We start from the raw sequence: 19,246 nt of genomic DNA on the forward strand, positions 1-19,246 counted from the left end.
CACCTACTGTCTCCTCTCTCCGTTGCCTATTGAATTGACCCAGAGAGAGTTCTTTGTATTTCCGTAGAAGGTTACTGGACTGGAAAATTGCCTGTGCCCCTAAGGCTTGCGCTTCCAGGAAGGTAGAAGTAGTGATAGCATTCCTTCTTGTGAATTGGCTGTTGTAGGACTCCTTTTACTTCTCATTTCTGGTCTTGACACTTCTGAGGAGTCATCTCTTTGGCCTGGGTTTTCATCAGTGAGCCTCATCAAACCAAGACACATGTCTGGGCAGGTTCCCTGTAGCACAGATCAAAGAAAACAGCAACATGGAACAGAAGTAGATTTAAACTTGGATTCCATTGGAGAGCTCAGTAAGAAGGGAATTCTAGATCCCTGGGCAATTTGCTAGAGTTTCCTACTTGATTTTATTGGTTTAAAGTTCTCTGCTTAGAAGCAACAGAAATTAACTTTGGCTCACACAAGCAAAAAGGGGATTTACTGGAAGGATATGGATGGCTCACGGACTGGAAAGAAAAGCTGATGAACTCGTCTTTAGAAAGGACTGGAGTCAGAGCAGCCTGCAATCTTGGGAGCAGGAATCTCTTGGGGATGTATAAACACTACCACATTCAGTTCCTGCTTCTTTCTCCTCACAAGTCAAAGTCCAGGGAGAGAGGCCCAACTGGCCTGGCGTGGGTCAGGGAGGGGCACCTTGACTGACAGTCTGTCCAGGCCAAATCCTGTGGAGTGAGGTGGTTCCCTGAGCCACACTAGGCTGCTCTTACTCACAAAAGGAGACAGCTGCTGGGCAGGCAGGAGTAGGAGGAGCCCTTTGCTTGTATGCTCCCAGGAACAGCTGCGGGACCAAGAGCAGAGACTTCCACCTAATGTAGCTACCACAGTGAAATTTGCTTTATGTCAGGGGCCTAGGCTTTATGTTGAGGGCTGACCCCACTGAACGTTTTTTATCAGTGAATCACTGTTTGTGCAAGAATGTGGCTTTTGAGGGGTCAGCGCTATGTAAAGTTTTTCCCTAGGATTTATCTCAGTCTGGCCTGTGCACAGATGGGTGGAGGAGGGTGTCCAGAACTCCCATTTCGCCGAGAGCAGCTGAAGGAGATGTCTGATACACAGATGTGCTTTCCTGTGCCACCATTTTAGAAATGTGTAATATGGACGAGGGTTGAGAGTTTGTTACCAGAGCTAGAGGGGGAGTTTTTTGGCTTCTTTGGTTAGACTGATTTAGAAACTGCCCACAGTCACTAAGAACTGACCAGAGTTGTGTGTGTGTGTGTGTTAGGATTGATGTCTCCAGTCCTTGCAGGTGGGTGTCCTGAAACACTTCCCCACTCAGATCACTGCTATCTACCCCAGCAACCCTAGTGTGCAGAACCAAGTACTCCTCAATAATTGTTTTTTTTCCCTTCTTGCCAGGTACCTGCAGATGATGTCTATTGTCAGTGCTGTCCAGTGTGTGCCAGGCTGATCCATGGTCACTTTACGGGATGGCAGCAAGGTGACTTCAACTGAGGATGACCCTGACTGAAAGGCTGCGTGAGAAGATATCTCAGGCCTTCTACAACCATGGGCTGCTCTGTGCGTCCTACCCCATCCCCATCATCCTCTTCACAGGGCTGTGCATCTTAGGCTGCTGGTATGTTTCTGAGTTGCCCTGGATATGGTGGAGCGGAGCCTTGGGACAGTAGGTTTCCTGACCTTGGCTGCTCTGTAGCCCTTAGACTGTGTATGGTTTTTACACAATGGAACTTGAGGCTCGTTGGAGCTGTTGAGTGGAGAGCTCTAGTCCTGGAGTGTTTATCCACTAACTTAAAACAGTCCAGGCTCCCCCTGACTTAGTAATTCACCAGGTTTGTTCACATCACTGGTAATCTACCTCAAAATAATGTTTAGACACTTGTAAGAAACTGCAAGATAATTGAAAGGCACACTCTTTTAATTTTCTTTTTCAACAGTGGCAGTTTCATTTTGGTACCTGGTTAAGAGCAGGAGCCTTCACGTGTTGCAAGGCAAAGTCCATTCGAGCAATTCCTTGGGCACCACCTTGCAGGCTAGCCTTCGAGACTGGGTTCTCTGCAGTCTAGTCATTTTCTTGTGTTCACATGGAGCCTCCTTCTGTCCTCTTGTTGATTCTTGGGGACTTCTGTGCTCACCAAGGACTGTTGAGGGAACTGTAACTGCCCTCAGTCCATGTCTGTCTTTCTGTCACAGGGCCCTGTAGAAGTCTGAAGACCGTGGCTGATAATGACATTGTAATAGGAGAGGCTTGATCTAAGATGGTATCTGATGGAAAACACTAACAGCCATGAAAAGAGCCCATCTTATTATCTTTGCATCTGGAAAGAATTCTGGTTTCCAGATTAATTGTACATCTAGTATTTATAGATGTTTTCAGTGCTGTACCAGAAGGAGGATGGCTCAGGACTGAACTCGATGTTCAGTTGTTAATGATCCCAACCTCTTCCCTAATTAGAACTAAGATGAGCATCATTCATTGAGAATTTCCTGCTGGGTGCTGTGTTGGTGCTTCAGGTGTATGATTAAATGTCTCATCAATTCTCATAATAACTTTGGAAAGTGATCCATTTATATTTCCATTTAACAAAATAGGGATGGAGGATTAGAAACTTGCCTGGTCTACACAATTAATAAGTAGAGAAACTGGGGTTCAAATCCAGGTCTGGAGATTGTGGTGCCTATACCTGTGGTATTCTGTCACCCGGATTCCTCACTCTGGCTCAGTGTATTTGTCCTGATGTTTAAACTTTGTTAAATTGTGTTGTACAAAATAAGATAGTTGTGGCTACATCCTGTAACTGATGAATTAGGAATGCTCTGAGAACCCAACTCTTGAGTTGGTTTGTTTTTTCCGTTTAAGCTAATTGACCCATCTCTCTCTTTCAAATCATACTTTTCTAGGCCTGGCCTATTTGCTAAGGCAGTGGTACTCAGACCTGAGTCAGCATCAGAATCACCTGGAGGGCATATTGAAAGACACATTGCTAGGCCCCACCCCAGTGTTTCTCATTCATCAGTTCTGGGATAGGCCCCGCAGTTAGCATCTCTAACAAGTTCCCAAGTCTGGGGACCACATACTGAGAACCACTAGGCTGGGTCTTTCTTGAAAATTTATCTGAAGTTCTACCACATCTCAGCTAAAAGTATTTTTTTCTTTTATTCTAATTTCTGGAGCAACAGTTTGTAATGACATTTATGGTGGTTTTCACTCATGTTGCCTTCTCTTGAAGAGGTGGGATTCAGCTCCCCCTCCACTGAATTCTCAGTTCCTTGGTGGCCTCTTTGTCTGTGCCTTTGCACATTGGAAGTTGGTGAGGAAATACATGATGGAGGAATACACTGAATTAAACTTGTATTCTGTATGGGCAGTTTTAGTTGAAGAGGTGGTAGTTGTGATTCCACTCCACAAAGACAGCTCTAGCTACAGGAAAAGGGAACGATGTTTCCTCTTTGCTATTCATTTTCTGGGGATTGGGTGTAGCCAGCTGGGACCAGGCAGTTTTCTGGACAGAGAATGTAGGATATGTATATAGCAGCTGCTTGGGTACAGTTGGCCTTATCTTTGAATGAATAATTTGAGATCACACAAGTGTTTCAAAACAGATTGTCCTTGGATTTATGATGTTGGGCCTCTGATAGGAAAATTTTATGAGATGCTTAAGGTCTCAAGTATGGAGGATACCTCCTTGACTCAGGGTCATTTAGAATGGGATGGAGGGTTGGGTAAGAGGCAGATGTGGTGATAACAATATTTAACAAACAGTAGAGCCCAGATGCAGCCCAGCCTGGCACAGGCCTGCATCATATCCGACCAGTGCTCTTGGCTGGACATCAGTCCTGAGAAAAGGGTGGACGAGGCTCAGGGTAGGATTGGTCTGATGAGAAGGAAGGGAAGACATCTTCATTGACCACTGGCTTCGGAGGTCCTCAGGTGCTTCCAGACACGACATTTCCTTTGGTTGCCTAACATCCTTGGAGGTGGTGTTATTCCCGAGTTCTCTAAAGTTGATGAAACTAGAGTGGAGAGCTGGTAAGGGATAACTGCTGCACTGGCAGGTCTGTGTGGCAGAACAGAATCTGTACTTTTTCTACTTCAGCATGGTGATAGGAATTTTTTGAGTAACACTATTTGGTGCTGATACCTTTGATTGCAAGGAATTTGCTCCTTGAACAAGAAGCTTGAGAAAGAGGCTATCACCTGCAGTGGGCCAGGAGCAGGGCCCGGCAGGATCTGCCTGGACAGGGAACAGAGAGGCTTTTTGAGGCAGTGGCCCTACATAACAGAAGTTGAGAGAGCATAAAGTTGGGTTTTATAGCCACCACAATAAAGATGGCTTTAATATTTGCCAGGTACTATGCCAGACCAATGATGCAGAACACAGTCCATCCCCTCAACAACCCACAGTCTTGGCCGAGAGAGACCATTGCGGTGCCGTTGGATGTCGTGCATAGCAGATGTGGCCTAGCCTCGGTGCAAAGGGAGGCAGTGTCAGGGAGGCTTCCTGGGAAGAGAACAGCTAAGCCGAGCCCTGCGGGAAGAATAAGTGGCATATTCCTCTCCTGCTTTCCTGTTTATGGTCGTGGTCATTCAGCTCACTGCTCCCCCAACAAAATGACAGGGAGGTAATACCCTGGCATCCCCTCTAAGAACTCCCCCCCTCCGAGGGCACAATGGTTTCTTCTTGTCTTTGCAGTCACTCTGCTTTTCTTTGAAGAGAAAAACCAGCCTATCACATTCTTGGTGCTGTGTACTTATTTTCCCAAACCAGCATCTTTGTCATGTGATCTTAAAGGAGTTTTTTAAAAACTTTTCTTAAAATCTGATTGGCTTAGGAAAAAATTTCCAAGGCTAGATGTAGTCTCCCAGCCTCCAAAGGCGATAAAGCTTGTATCAGAGAATGCACAGATTCTGGGCCTTTATGGCCAGGAGACCAGAGATCATGGACCCAGGGCACAAGCCTCACTATCCTCTTCTCCCCCGGGAAGCTCTTCTGTCCAGAGAGTTTCCCTTTCTGCCAGAGCCTCAGCTTGCCTGCAGAAAACAGTGTGAATAATAGACAGCTTTTAGTAGTTTTATTAGATACTTAGGTTCCATTGAATTGCTTACCTTTTATTGTTCCTGGAATGAGAGACTTGTTCAGCTTGAACCCAAAGAACTGCTGCACTTGATATCCCTGTTCAGATCTAGCAGCGTGCTGGGCTGTGGACCCTATTCATCACCACCGGATCACCCTGGGAGCAGGGAATGCTGTTTCCTCTGGGAAAATCGGATGAAACTTGTAGCAAGTGGGCACTGTGGCAAGAGGTGTCTGTTTACACTTCCTAGAGGTTAGGTCACCAGGACCTGAGGTGTGGCCCAGCAGCAGCCCAGCAAGGCAGAGAGTGCTGTTGCTCCAGACCTGCCCTGGGAAGTGGTGGAAGCACTGTGGGATGAGGGAAGAGTGCCTAGATGCCAGGCTAGCTGGACTGCCTTATGGTGCAGGTCTGAGGTTAATGTAAGGGTCATTGGGTCACTTGTGATTCCACAGCTACTGCTCATGGTTATAGAAGGTGGATTTAAACTTGGAGAGCAAGTCAGAATCACAATGAGGACATTATAAATCTCCTGAAGGATAATAATCCTGTGGCCTGATGGGTATTTAAGAACAGACTTGGTCCCTTTCCTCCTCCTTTTCTCTGGAGGAAAGAAGTACCTTCAGGCTGAGGCTGGACATCTCAGTTGCAGTGGCTTCCTCTTCTCAACCTCTCTCCCTTGTCTGCCCACATCTCACATTTCCTCATGATCACCATCGCCCCTTTGGGGGGGTGTGCACACAGGTTCCCTCTTTCTGTGCCCATATGGTCACTCTCTAGACACATTTATATTCGCTTTTTGTGAACAAGAAAGAAAGCTAAGTCACTGAAGCCTTGTCTCTGCCTGTGCTTTGGAGAGGCCAGCTGGATATCTGAGAAGGAAGTCCCAAAGCACCATTGACCTCTGCCCTAAAGCCTAGACTCGAGAGGCAAAGGAACTAACTCCTGCAGCTGCTCCAGGGCACTGACCTGCTCAGCATTCCAAAACCGGAGTCTCTCCCCAGGCAGAAGTTACCCCTGGCCTCACAAACAAGCTCCGAAAAAGCTCTGGAGAGCCCATAGGAGATCAAAGACATCTTTACCACTCCACATTGCTTCAGAGAAGAGAGATCAGGAGATCTTAGAAATATCCCCATCTGTTCTTTCACTATCCCACCCCTGATCCTGTGTTGTTTTCCCCTGAGAAGGGAGGAGAAAAAATACCTCCCACTCCTGAGGTCTCCAGGGAAGTGTCTCATGCAACATCTTCTCTGAGTGTCGTTTGTGAGGTTGCTCTTTCTGTATGCCTTCACTGTCTCCTGAGGTCTCCATCACAGATAACTGGGAGTGAGAATGGGAGATATAGAGCCAAGACCATCTGTGTAACTTGTGGGACCTCATGCAATGTGAAAATGCAGGGCTGCTTATTCAAAAGGAGGGGAAAAGTACCATTAAAGGTACTAAAATATGCTTGGATGGGAGTGGGTGAAAGACTTGCCCCTACCAAAATGCCCACCAGATGTGCTTATGGTGCTGTCGGCCTGGGATGGTGGTGGCCATTGCCTCACCCTGCCCCAGGATACAGTGGAGTATGCACATCTGACCCCAAGTCTCCTTGTTTTTACATTCAGGCCCCTGCCAGGGGGCAGCAGAAAATGGGATACTTAGACAGGGAGGGGAAGGCCAGGTCGTGGGATACAAGGGGGCAGGAGAGCTGGTAGGCAAGAACCTATCTCAGGGAGGAGGGACCATGTGTGAACCTACACTCCAAACCCTCATGAGACATATGCTTCATTGTGATGGACTTCACTTACAAAATACAAGTTTAAAGGCAAATTTATTAAGAATTTCCATACAACTACTGCAGAGCAGTAAACTCCAAGCAGTAGGCCTTTCTGAATGTGGGGTCTTGTGCAGCCATACACGTTGCACATCCATGAAGCTAGTCTTGGGTAAAGCATTTGGTAGATAAACAATTAACATACTTTATTTTTTGCTGAGGAAGATTGGCCCTGAGCTAACATCTGTTGCTAGTCTTCTTCTTTTTGCTTGAGGAAGATTGTTGCTGAGCTAACATTTGTGCCGCTCTTCCTCTATTTTGTATGTGGGATGCTGCCACAGCATGGCTTGATGAACGGTGTGTAGGTCCATGCCCAGGATCCAAACTGGCAAACCCTGGGTGCCAAAGTACAGCGCGTGAGCTTAACCACTACACCCTGGACTGGCCCCTTAGCACACATTTCTTGAACATCTTCCATGTGGCTAGTATTGGAGATGCTGAAACTGAAATGGCATGTCCCCTTCCCACACATTTCTTATGTTAATCAAGCAGATGAATAGAAGCCTCTGGGGTCAGTGTTTGCAGGTTACCATGGGAGTACTGAGGAGAGGTGTGCCTAACTGCCTGGAGGTGGAGGAGTAGAGAGGCAGTGCTGCCTTGAAGGATAAGCAGGAATTTGGCTAGCATTTTGGTGGTAGGGAGCATTTTAGTTTGGGCTTCCCCTGAAACAAAGATTTGAGTACATGTAGCTTATGTATGAGATGAAATGGACACTGGTAGGGAGGTGGGAAAGTGAGGTGGGAGGGAATGTGCATTGTCCTACAAGTTACTACCATGGGCAGCTGAGAGTAATCTCACTGGGAAATGCTGAGAAACAGTGCAGGACGTCCACCTCAGAGCTCCCTACCTGAGTCTGGGCCAGCTGGACTGGCTGTGCCAGGGTTAGCAAACTCTCCCTAAAGGGCCAGATAGTAAGGCCACACCACACATAGTCTCTTTTGTGTATTTTTCTTTGTTTTTTCAGTTTGTTTGTTTTATATAACTCCCCCCCTTTTTTGAGGAAGATTAGCCCTGAGCTAACATCTGCTGCCAGTCCTTCTCCTTTTGCTGAGGAAGACTGGCCCTGAGCTCACATCCATGCCCAGCTTCCTCTACTTTATGTGGGATGCCTGCCAGAGCATGGCTTGCCAAGTGGTGCCGTATTCGAACCGGCGAACCTCAGGCTGGGAAAGCAGAACGTGCGCACTTAACCACTGCGTCACCAGGCTGGCCTTATATAACCCTTTAAAAATGTGAAAAACCATTCTTAGCTCACAGACCACACAAAAACAGGCCATGGGTTCTAGTTTGCCAACCCCTAATCTGTATAGTAATAATATCAACCACTGATTGAGGGCTGCTTCCAGCTAGCATTAATTCACGGCATTTGTGATCTGTCTCACTTAGGCAGAGAGGCCTCCAGCAGTAATAGAACACTCTCAGGCAAACAGATGCAAGTGCTGGTAGTTGGAAATGGAGCCAACATGCCCAGAAATAGGATCGGGGGATAAGAGTAGGGCACCAGTAGCCTGTAGGGATGTGGTAGGTGGCCAGATGTGGGGAGAAGGCTGTACAGGCACAGCAGCAGAAAGGTGCTGGGCCTGGGGGTCTGGGAGATTTGCACTGCAGTTCTATACCTGAATAGGAGACAAGGAAGTGATTTCAGGAGTAGAAGCAGGGGGTCTAGCTAGGCTAGTGCATTTTTCCAGGTGAGAGTTGTTTGTTGTTTAGTCTAAGTGGAAGCTCTGGAGGTGGTGAGATGTGGCTGAGTCTGGATAGATTTTGACGGTGGAGTCCTCAGGATTTTCTGAGGACCAGATATGGAGTGTGAGAGAAAGAGGAGTCAAGATCAAAATGCTTGGCCTGGGTGGCTGGATGGATGGAGCTGAGACAGGAAAGGCAGAAGAGGTTTTGGAGACCTGTTAATTTCCTTTGCCCCTGTGGGATCAGAGTAAACCAAGATGTGATCTAGTCCTAGAAATGAGTTTCACGGAAGCAGCATAGGGTGGTAGTAGAAATCCTCAGATAGCTTCTTTCTTTAAATGTCTTTAGTCTTTTTTCTGACCTTGGAAAAGTGAGTATTTTTACTTCTGAAAATTGACACTTTTCTTCTAAGCTTTCCTTTTGGTCTAGAATTTGGTAGCCACAGACAGTGATTATTCCCTTGGCATTTTGCATTTTTGTGAAATATTTTTCTTTTGCCTATATTAAAAGGAATATATGGTCATTTAAATTTTTAAACAAAACACAAATGTAATACAGGGTAGTGTAGTGTGATGTTAAGAGCACAGACTGCCTGTGCTCACATACTGGTTCTATCACTTTTTAGCGGGGGTATGGCTCCTGCAGGCCTCGTTGGGTTGTGATGAGGCTTACGTGAGCAGATAGTTGGAAGGCACTTGGATTGGTCCCTGGCACATAGTACATGCTCTATGAGAGTTAGAAATCATCATCGTTGGTACAGAGACGGTAACAGGCAGGTCCACTGTCAGTGATAAGAACCATGTTGGATGAGTACAGGCATACTTTGTTTTATTGTGCTTTGCTTTATTGCACTTTGCAGATGCTGCATGGAGGGCAGGACCCTCCACCAGCAAAAGGAGTACAATTTGCTGAAGGCTTAGATGATGCTTAGCATTTTTTAGCAATAAAGTATTTTTTAATTAAGGCGTGTACTTTTTTTGGACATAATGCTATTGCACATTTAATAGACTACAGTATAGCTTAAACATAACTTTTATATGCACTGGGAAACCACAAAATATCTGTGACTCGCTTTATTGCCATATTCACTTTATTGAGGTTCTCAACTGAACCTGCAATATCTCTGAAATATGTGCCTCTTTGGAGCACTTTGGCAGCTCATAGGAGGAGGAACCGCGATCCAGACTTTGGGGTAAGAGGAAAGACTTCCTGGGGCAAGTGATACTACAGCTGAGGCCTTGAAGATGAGATATCTAGGAGAAGAATGGGCAAGAGTGTTCCAGCAGGTGCAGAACCTTAGAAGCAAGAGAGGAGTTGTGTATGGCTGCAGGGCGAGGTTGGAGAATGACTGTGAGCCATTTTAAGCATTTCAAGGCCTGTGGACTTTTTCCTAAGAGACTTTATCCTAGGAAATTGGATGTTCTGGAGTGTACTTCCCTTCTGGAGTGTACTTCCCTTCTTTCTCTTCCTGCTGGAATGTTTAGACCCCTGGAATTCACAGCTGTTTTTAATATTTCAAATCTTGAGAAACAGGCTGCTTTTAGTTTAGTCAGTGTTTTTGAGCAACTATTATGTGGAAAGTATATGTAGAATAAATAAAATGTGCTGCCTGCCTTCATCTTATGATGGAGCTAAAGCTCCAGCTGTCTTGTAAAATATTTTTCTTTTACCTATATTAAGAGGAATATATGGTCATTTAAATTTTTAAACAAAACACAAATGTAATACAGGGTAGTGTAGTGTGATATTAAGAGTACAGACTGGGGCCAGACTGCCTGTGTTCACATACTGGTTCTATCACTTTCTTGTGGGGGTATAGCTCCTGCAGGCCTCATTGGGTTGTGATGAGGCTTACGTGAGCAAATAGTTGGAAGGCACTTGGATTGATCTGGGTCCCCTGACTTCTTTTTGCACCTACAGCCCAGGGGTGAGCCCATGCGTTGCACAGAGCTTTCCCCAGCAGAACTTTAGCTTAGCTAACTTTAGCTAAGACAGCCCTTGACACCTACTTCCAAACAGCTGACCTAAGCTTTTGAAAGTAGCAAGACAGAAGCAACTCTTCACATACAAGGGATTCTCAATAAGATTAATAGCTGGTTTTTTCTCCTCAGAAACCGTGGAGGCCAGAAGGCAGTGGGATGACATATTTAAAGTCCTGAATGAAGAAAAACCCAACCAAGAATTCTGTATTCTACAAAACTATCCTTCAATAATGAAGGAAAAATTTAAGATATTTTCAGACAAACAAAAGCTGAGGGAATTTGTTACCAGTGGACCTGCCCTACAAGAACCACTAAAGGACGTCTCCTTCAAGCTGAAAGGGAAGGACACTAGACAGTAATTTGAAACAGTAAGAAAGAATAGAGAACACTAGTAGGGTTAACCAGTATTATTATACTTTTGGTTTGGTTTGTAACTTTTTGTCTTTTGTGATTTAAAAGGCAACAAATGCATTAAACAATAATTTTAAATCTATGTTAGTGGGCATACAATCTATAAAGTGTAACCTGTGGCAATAACAATATAAAAGGGGAGAGACAAAGATGTATAGAAACCCAGTATACACTATTGAAAGTAAGTTCCTCAGACTGGATAATTTCATTTCTTATTTTCAAAATTGCTAATCCTTTCTTCTGCCTGCTCAAATCTGCTGTTGAACCCCTCTCTAACAACACTATTCAATCTAGGTTGTTATAAGATGTTAATAATAATTCCAATCCTCAAGGAAACCACTAAGAAAATGACTTTTAAAATATGCAGAAAAGGAAAGAAGAGAATCAAAGTGGCACACTACAAAAAATCAACCAAATACAGAAAAAGGCAGCAATGGAGGAACTGAAGTATAAAAATCTTGTAAGACATTCAAAAAACAAATAACTAAATGGCCTAAGTAAATCTTTCCTTATCAGTAATCACATAAATGTGAATGGATTAAACTCTCCTATTAAAAGACAGAGACTGGCAGATTAGATTTTAAAAAGACGGAATCCATCTATATGCTGTCTACAAGACACTTTAGATATACACTACACTTAGATGTAAGAAGACAAAGAGGTTAAAGTGAGAGGATGGAAAAAGATATTCCATGCCAAACAGTAACCAAAAGAGAGCTGGAGAGGCTATTTTATTATCAGACAACATTAAAAAGGTTATAAGAGGAGTGATGTCATCATCATGGTGGAGTGAGATGTTCCCTTTGTCTCTCCACGCTAAGATACAACCAAAAGGACATTCATTAACCAACAGAGGGTACTCATACAGCACACTAGGACATCTGAGAGACCCATGCAGCTGTAAGTCTGAAGGTGGGGGTACTGGATCCCCAGGAAGCAGTGGAAGGAGGTGAGCGGATCTTCTCCCCCTCCCCAGTGGCAGCAATCTAGGTCATGGATCCTCACACAGCAGCTGTTTGTGACTCTAAGAGGAGGCGAGGGAGCAGGCAGGCCACTGTGCAAACACTTTCACTTTCAGAGTTCCGTACTAGCCTGTGGAAATGCTCCACACTTAGGTGGCTCAGCCACCATGTGGGCACCCCTGCCAAGCCCAGCAGCCCAGGTGGGCTGCCAGTGAGTGCAGAGAGGGCTATGTGCACAACAAAAAGTGTCCCTCCCTCCCTCTCCACTGGCCTGGTGCATCAGCTTGGCCAGACAACCGGGTCAGCAGATCCATACCAGAGTAACTACATGTTTGATCTGTCAAGTAGCAGTGGCCAGCAGGCAAACGCAGAAGATCCCTATCAGCACAACTTCCAGTGGATGGCCACAATTTCCAGTTGTGGGTTCCAGTGGATGTGGGGGGTTCAGAAAAAACAGCTCCTGGGCCTCCCCCAACCCCAGCCATGGTGGCAGTGGAATCTGTGACTAGATACTACCACTATGTGCTGGCAAAGGTCTACCTCATCAAACACCATGAAGAAATACATTAACACTCCAGATCAGAAGGAAATTGACAAGTCTCCAGAAACCACTTCTGAAGTCACAGAAATTTACAATCTAAATGACAGAGAATTCAAAATAGTTATCATGAGGAAACTCAACTAGGTATAAGAAAACTCAGTTCAATGAACTCAGGAATAAAATTAATGAGCAGAAGGAATTCTTCACAAAAGAGATTGAAACTCAAAAAAGAAAATACCAAACAGAAATGCTGGAGATGAAGAACACAATGAGTGAAATAAACAATCTAGAAACCTTTAAAAACAAAGCTGACAGTATGGAGGACAAAATTAGTAATTTAGAGGACAGAAATGTAGAAATGCTTCAGGTGTAGGTGAAGAGAGAACTGAGACTTTAAAAAAATGAAGAAATTCTCCGAGAAATATCTGACTCAATTAGGAAATGCAACATAAGGAATATAGATATTCAAGAGGGAGAAGAGAGAGAAAGGAGCAGAGAGTTTGTTCAGAGATAATTACTGAGAACTTCCCAAACCTGGGAAAGGAACTGGAATTACAAGTGAATGAAGCCAATAGGATTCCTAATTACAGCAAAACAAAAAGACCTTCTCCAAGGCGTGTATTAATAAAACTGGCAAAAGTCAGTGACAAAGAAAAAATATTAAAGACAGCAAGGTAGAAGAGAATAATTACAAAGGAATGCCTATCAGACTTTCAGCAGGTTTCTCAGCAGAAACCATAAAGCCTCGGAGAGAGTGGAATAATATATTCAAAAGACTGAAAGACAAAAACTTTCAGCCAAGAATCCTCTATCCAGCAAAACTATCCTTCAGATATGATGGAGAAATAAAAACTCTCCCAAATAAATAAAAGCTGAGGGAGTTCATCGTCATAACCCCCCCCCCCCCCACACACACACACACACAAGAAATGATCAAGAATGCCCTCATACCTGAAACAAAAAGGAAAGGATTTACAAAGCTTAGAGCAAGGAGATAAATAGACAAAACTCAGAAAATTGCAGCTCTCTATCAGAGCAGGTGAGCAAACACTTAATTATAACATTAAAGATAAAGGGAAGAAAAGCATCAAAAATAACTAAAACATTTCATTTTAATCACAAACTCAATGCAAAATGGAATAATTTGTAACAATAATAAAGGGAAGACGAAAAGCATGGAACCTGCTTAGGCTAGTGGAGATAAGAGGCTATCTGAAAATGGACTGTCTCATCTGCGAGATCTTTTATACAAACCTCATGGTAACCACTACACAAAAAGAACAGAGACACAAATGGTAAATAAAGAGAAAACCATCATGTAAAGTCACCAAACTGAAATGGCAGTCAGAAATACAAGGGAAGAGAAACAAGGGAAGTATCGAACAACCAGAAAACAAGAGATGAAATGGATGTATTAAGCCCTTATATATCAATAATCATTCTAAATGTAAATGGATTGAATTCTCCAATCAGAAGACACAGAGTGGCTGGATGGATTAAAAAACAAAACCAAACAATATGCTGCCTCCAGGAAACATCTCAGCTGTAAAGACAAACAGGCTCAGAGTGAAGGGATGGAAGACAATACTCCAAGGTAATGGCAAACAAAAGAAAGCAGGTGTTGCCATACTTATATCAGACAAAGCAGACTTCAAGATGAAAAAGACAAAGAGGGGCAGTATATAATAATAAAAAGGACATTCCACCAAGAGGACGTAACATTTATGAATATATATGTACCTAAAACAAGAGCACCAAAGTACACAAAGCAACTAGTAACAGACCTAAAGGGAGAAATTAACAGCAAAGCAATATTAGTAGGGGACCCTAACACCCCACTTACATCAACGGATAGATCATCCAGACAGAAAAACACAAGGAAATAGTGGAATTAAACAAAAAACTAGACCAGATGGACTTAAGAACATTCCATCCCAAACCAGCAGAACACACGTTCTTCTCAAGTACACGTGAAACATCCTCAAGGATAGACCATATGTTGGGAAACAAGGCAAGCCTCGATAAATTTAAGAAGATTGAAATTATATGAAGCATCTTTTCCAACCATAATGCTGTGAAACTAGAAATCAACTGCAAGAAAAGTGCTGAGAAAGTCATAAATATGTGGAGACTAAACAGCATGCTACTGAACAACCAATGGATCATTGAAGAAATCAAAGGAGACGAAAATGAAAATGCATCATACCAAATCTTATGGGATGCAGCAAAACCAGTTCTAAAAGGGAAATTCATAGCAGTACAGGCCCATCTCAACAAATAAGAAAAATCTCAAATAAGTAATCTTAAACTACACCTAACAGAACTAGAAAAAGAACAAACAAAGCCCAAAGTCAGCAGAAGGAGGGAAATAATAAATGAAATAGAAATTAAAAAAAAAAAAAAAAAAAACGGTAGAAAGGATCAGTGAAACTAAGAGCTGGTTCTTTGAAAAGATAAACAAAATTGACAAGACCTTACACCAGACTCACTAAGTAAAAGAGAGAAGCTTCAAACAAATAAAATTAGAAATGAAAGAGGAGAAATTAATGGATACCACAGAAATACAAAGGATTATAACAGAATACTATGAAAAACTAAATGCCAACAAATTGGGTAACCTAGAAGAAATGGATAAGTTCTTAGGCTCATACATCTTCCCAAAACTGAATCAATAAGAAATAGAGAATCTGAATAGAGCAATCACAAGTAAAGAGATTGAAACAGTAATCAAAAACCTCCCAAAAAACAAAAGTTCAGGACCAGATGGCTTCTCTGGAGAATTCTACCAAACATTTAAAGAAGATTTAATACCTATCCTTCTCAAACTATTCCAAAAAATTGAAGAATATGGACCACTTCCTAACCCATTCTGTGAGGCCAACATCACCCTGATCCCAAAACCAGGCAAGGACAAGACAAAGAAGGGAAATTTCAGGCCAATATCGCTGATGAACATAGATGCAAAAATCTTCAACAAAACATTGGCAAACTGAATATGGCACACATTAAAGGGTCATGCACCATGATCAAGTGGGATTTATACCAGGGACACAGGGATAGTTCAACATCCGCAAGTCAATGTGATATACCACGTTAACAAAATGAGGAATAAAAACCACATGATCATCTCAATAGATACAGAGAAAGCATTTGACAAGATTCAGCATCCCTATATGATAAAAACTCTCAATAAAATGGGTATAGAAGGAAAGTACCTCAACATAATAAAGGCCATATATGACAAACCCACAGCCAACATCATACTCAACAGGGAAAAACTGAAAGCCATTCCTCTGAGAACAGGAACAAGATAAGGGTGCCCACTCTCGCCACTCTTATTCAACATAATACTGGAGGTTTTGGCCAGAGTAGTTAGGCAAGTGAAAGGAATAAAAGGAATCCAAATAGGGAGTGAAGAAGTGAAACTCACCCTCTTTGCAGATGACATGATTCTATATACAGAAAACCCTAAAGAATTCATCAGAAAACTCTTAGAAATAATCAACAACTACAACAAAGTTGCAGGGTACAAAGTCAACGTACAAAAATCAGTTGCATTTCTGTACTCCAATAACAAACTACCAGAAAGAGAACTCAAGAATAAATCTCATTTACACTTGCAACAAAAAGAATGAAATATCTAGGAATAAATTTAACCAAGATGGTGAAAGACCTATACACTGAAAACTATAAGACATTATTGAAAGAAATTGAAGATGACATGAAGAAATGGAAAGATAGTCTATGCACATGGATTGGAAGAAGAAACATAGTTAAAATGTGCATATTGCCTAAAGCAATCTACAGATCGAATTCAATCCCAATCAGGATTCCAATGACATTTGTCACAGGAATAGAACAAAGAATCTTAAAATTTATGTGGAACAACAAAAGACCCTGAATAGCTAAAGTAATCCTGAGAAAAAAGAACAAAGTTGGAGGCATCACAATCCCTGACTTCAAAATGTTCTGCAAAGCTATAGGAATCAAAACAACATGGTACTGGCACACAAAGAGACACACAGATCAATGGAAGAGAACTGAAAGCCCAGGAGTAAAACTACACACCTATGGACAGCTAATCTTTGACAAAGAAGCTAAGTACAATGGAGAAAGGAAAGTCTCTTCAATACAGGGTGCTGGGAAAACTGGACAGCCACATGCAAAAGAATGAAAGTAGACCATTATCTTTCACCACACACAAAAATTAACTCAAAATGGATCAAAGACTTGAAGGTAATATGTGAAACCATAAAGCTCCTAGAAGAAAATATGGGCAGTATGCTCTTTGACATCGGTCTTAGAAACATCTTTTCAAATACCATGTCTACTCAGGCAGGGCAAACAACAGAAAAAACAAACAAATGGGATGACGTCAGACTAAAGAGCTTCTGCAAGGCAAAGGAAAACTTGAGCAAAATGAAAAGACAACCCACCAACTGGGAGAAAATATTTGCAATTCATGTATCCAACAAGGGTTAATCTCTAAAATATATAAAGAACTCATATAACTCCACAGCAAAAAAACCCAACCTGATCAAAAAATGGGCAGAGGGGGGCCAGTCCCGTGGCATAGTGGTTATATTTGTGCGTTCTACTTTGGCGGCCTGGGGTTTGCAGGTTTTGGTCCCGGGTGCGGACTTACACACCACTCATCAAGCCATGCTGTGGCGGTGTCCCACATACAAAATAGAGAAGATTGGCACATATGTTAGCTCAGTGACAGTCTTCCTCAAGCAAAAAAGAGGAGACTTGAAAACAGATGTTAACTCAGGGCTAATCTTCCTCACCAAAGAAAAAAAAAAGTGCAGTGGATCTGAACAGACTTTTTCTCTGACATTTTTCCAGAGAAGATATACAGATGGCAAACAGGCACATGAAAAGATGTTCATCATCACTGATCATTAGGGAAGTGCAAATCAAGACTACAATGAGATATCACCTAATCACCAAAAGAAAAAATAACAAATGTTGGAGAGGATCTGGAGAAAAGGGAACCCTCATACGCTGCTGGTGGGAATGCAAACTGGTGCAGCCACTATGGAAAACAGTAAGGAGCTTTCTCAAAAAATTAGAAATATCCTACAATCCACCTATCCCACTACTGGGTATTTATCCAAAGAACTTGGAATCAACAATTCAAAAAGACTTATGCACCTTTATGTTCATTGCAACATTATTCATGATAGCCTAGATGTGGAAGCAACCCAAGTGCCCATCAACTGATGACTGGATAAAGAAGATGTGGTGTATATACAGTTGAATACTCAGCCATAAAACAAGACAAAATCATCCCATTTGCAACAACATGGATGGACCTTATGTTAAGTGAAATAAGCCAGACAGAGACAAATATTGCATGATTTCACTTGTATGTGGAAGATGAACAAACACATGGACAAAGAGAACAGGTTAGTGATTACCAGAGAGGAAGGGAGTGGGGAGGTGGGCAAAAAGGATAAAGGGGCTCATATATATGGTGACTGTTGGTGGTGAGCGCAATGTAGTCTATACAGAAACTGATATTACGTAACAGTGTACACCTGAAATGTCACAATGTTATATACCATTATGATCTTAATAAAATAATTTTTAAAAATGGGCAAAGGAATTGAATGGAAATTTATCCAAATAAGATATACAAATGCAAATCAAAACCACAATGAGATACCACTTTACACCTACTAGAATGACCTTAATAAAAAAAAACCCCAGAAATTAGTAAGTGTTGGTGAGGATATTGAGAGATTGAAACCCCTCATATATTTCTGGTGGCAGTGTAAAATGGTACAACCACTGTGGAAAACACTTTGGTGGTTCCTCAGCAAGTTAAACATAGAATTACCACATGATCCAGAAATTCTACTCTTAGGTACATACCCAAAATAATTAAAAACAGGTTGTTAAATAAAACCTTGTACAGGAACATTCATAACAACACTATCACAAAAGCAGAAGGTGTGGAAACAGCCCAAATTTCCACGAACTGATGAGTGGATAAGCAAAATATAGTATATCCATATAGTGGAATATTATTCAGCCATTAAAAGGGAATGAAGTACTGATACATGCCACATCATGGATGAACCTTGAAAACATGCTAAGTAAAAGAAGCCAGTCACAAAAGGCCACATATTGTATGATTCCATTTGTATGAAATAGCCAGAATAGGCAAATTCATAGAGATGGAAAGCATATTTGTGAATTCAGGAACTGGGGGAGGGGTGAAGGGGAATGAATGACTGATTCTTGGGCATGGGGTTTCCATTTAGGGTAATTAAAATGTTCTGGAAATAGATAATGGTGATGGTTGTAACCTAATGCCACTGAATTGTACACTTTAAAATGATAAATTTTATGTGTATTTTACAATAAAAAATAGAAGGAAAAAAGATTATAAGAGACAAAGAAGGACATTATATATTGATAAATGCTTCAGTTTAGCAAGATATAACAGAAACATATACACGCCTAAAAACAGCCCAAAAATATATGAAGCAAAAATAGACAGAATTGAAATGAGAAACAGAGAATTTTACAGTAAGAGTTGGAGGCTTCAGTACTCCGCTTTCAATAATGGATAGAACAACCAGACGAGGTCAATAAGGAAACGGAGGACTTGAGCAACACTGTAAACAAATGAGACCTAACAGATATATACGAAACAGTCCACCCAGTAGCAGCAGAATACACGTGCTTCTCAAGTGAACATGGAACATTCTCCAGGCTAGACCATGTATTAGGCCACAAACAAGTC

At 42.3% G+C, this 19,246-nt stretch overlaps 1 protein-coding gene across 3 annotated transcripts in view; it reads left to right on the forward strand.

Annotated features, from left to right (window-relative positions):
* The window catches only part of SCAP (SREBF chaperone), an 80,662-nt gene that overhangs the window by 36,185 nt on the left and 25,231 nt on the right, over positions 1-19,246 (forward strand). For all 3 annotated transcript variants that reach the window (XM_046653434.1, XM_046653444.1, XM_046653453.1), the window contains exon 2: positions 1,417-1,636. In XM_046653434.1, the coding sequence (XP_046509390.1) occupies positions 1,515-1,636 (122 nt within the window). In that variant the 5' untranslated portion in view covers positions 1,417-1,514. The remainder of the gene's footprint in view (positions 1-1,416; positions 1,637-19,246) is intronic.

This window comes from Equus quagga, chromosome 1 (assembly GCF_021613505.1).
Source record: "Equus quagga isolate Etosha38 chromosome 1, UCLA_HA_Equagga_1.0, whole genome shotgun sequence".
Lineage (NCBI taxonomy): Eukaryota > Metazoa > Chordata > Mammalia > Perissodactyla > Equidae > Equus > Equus quagga.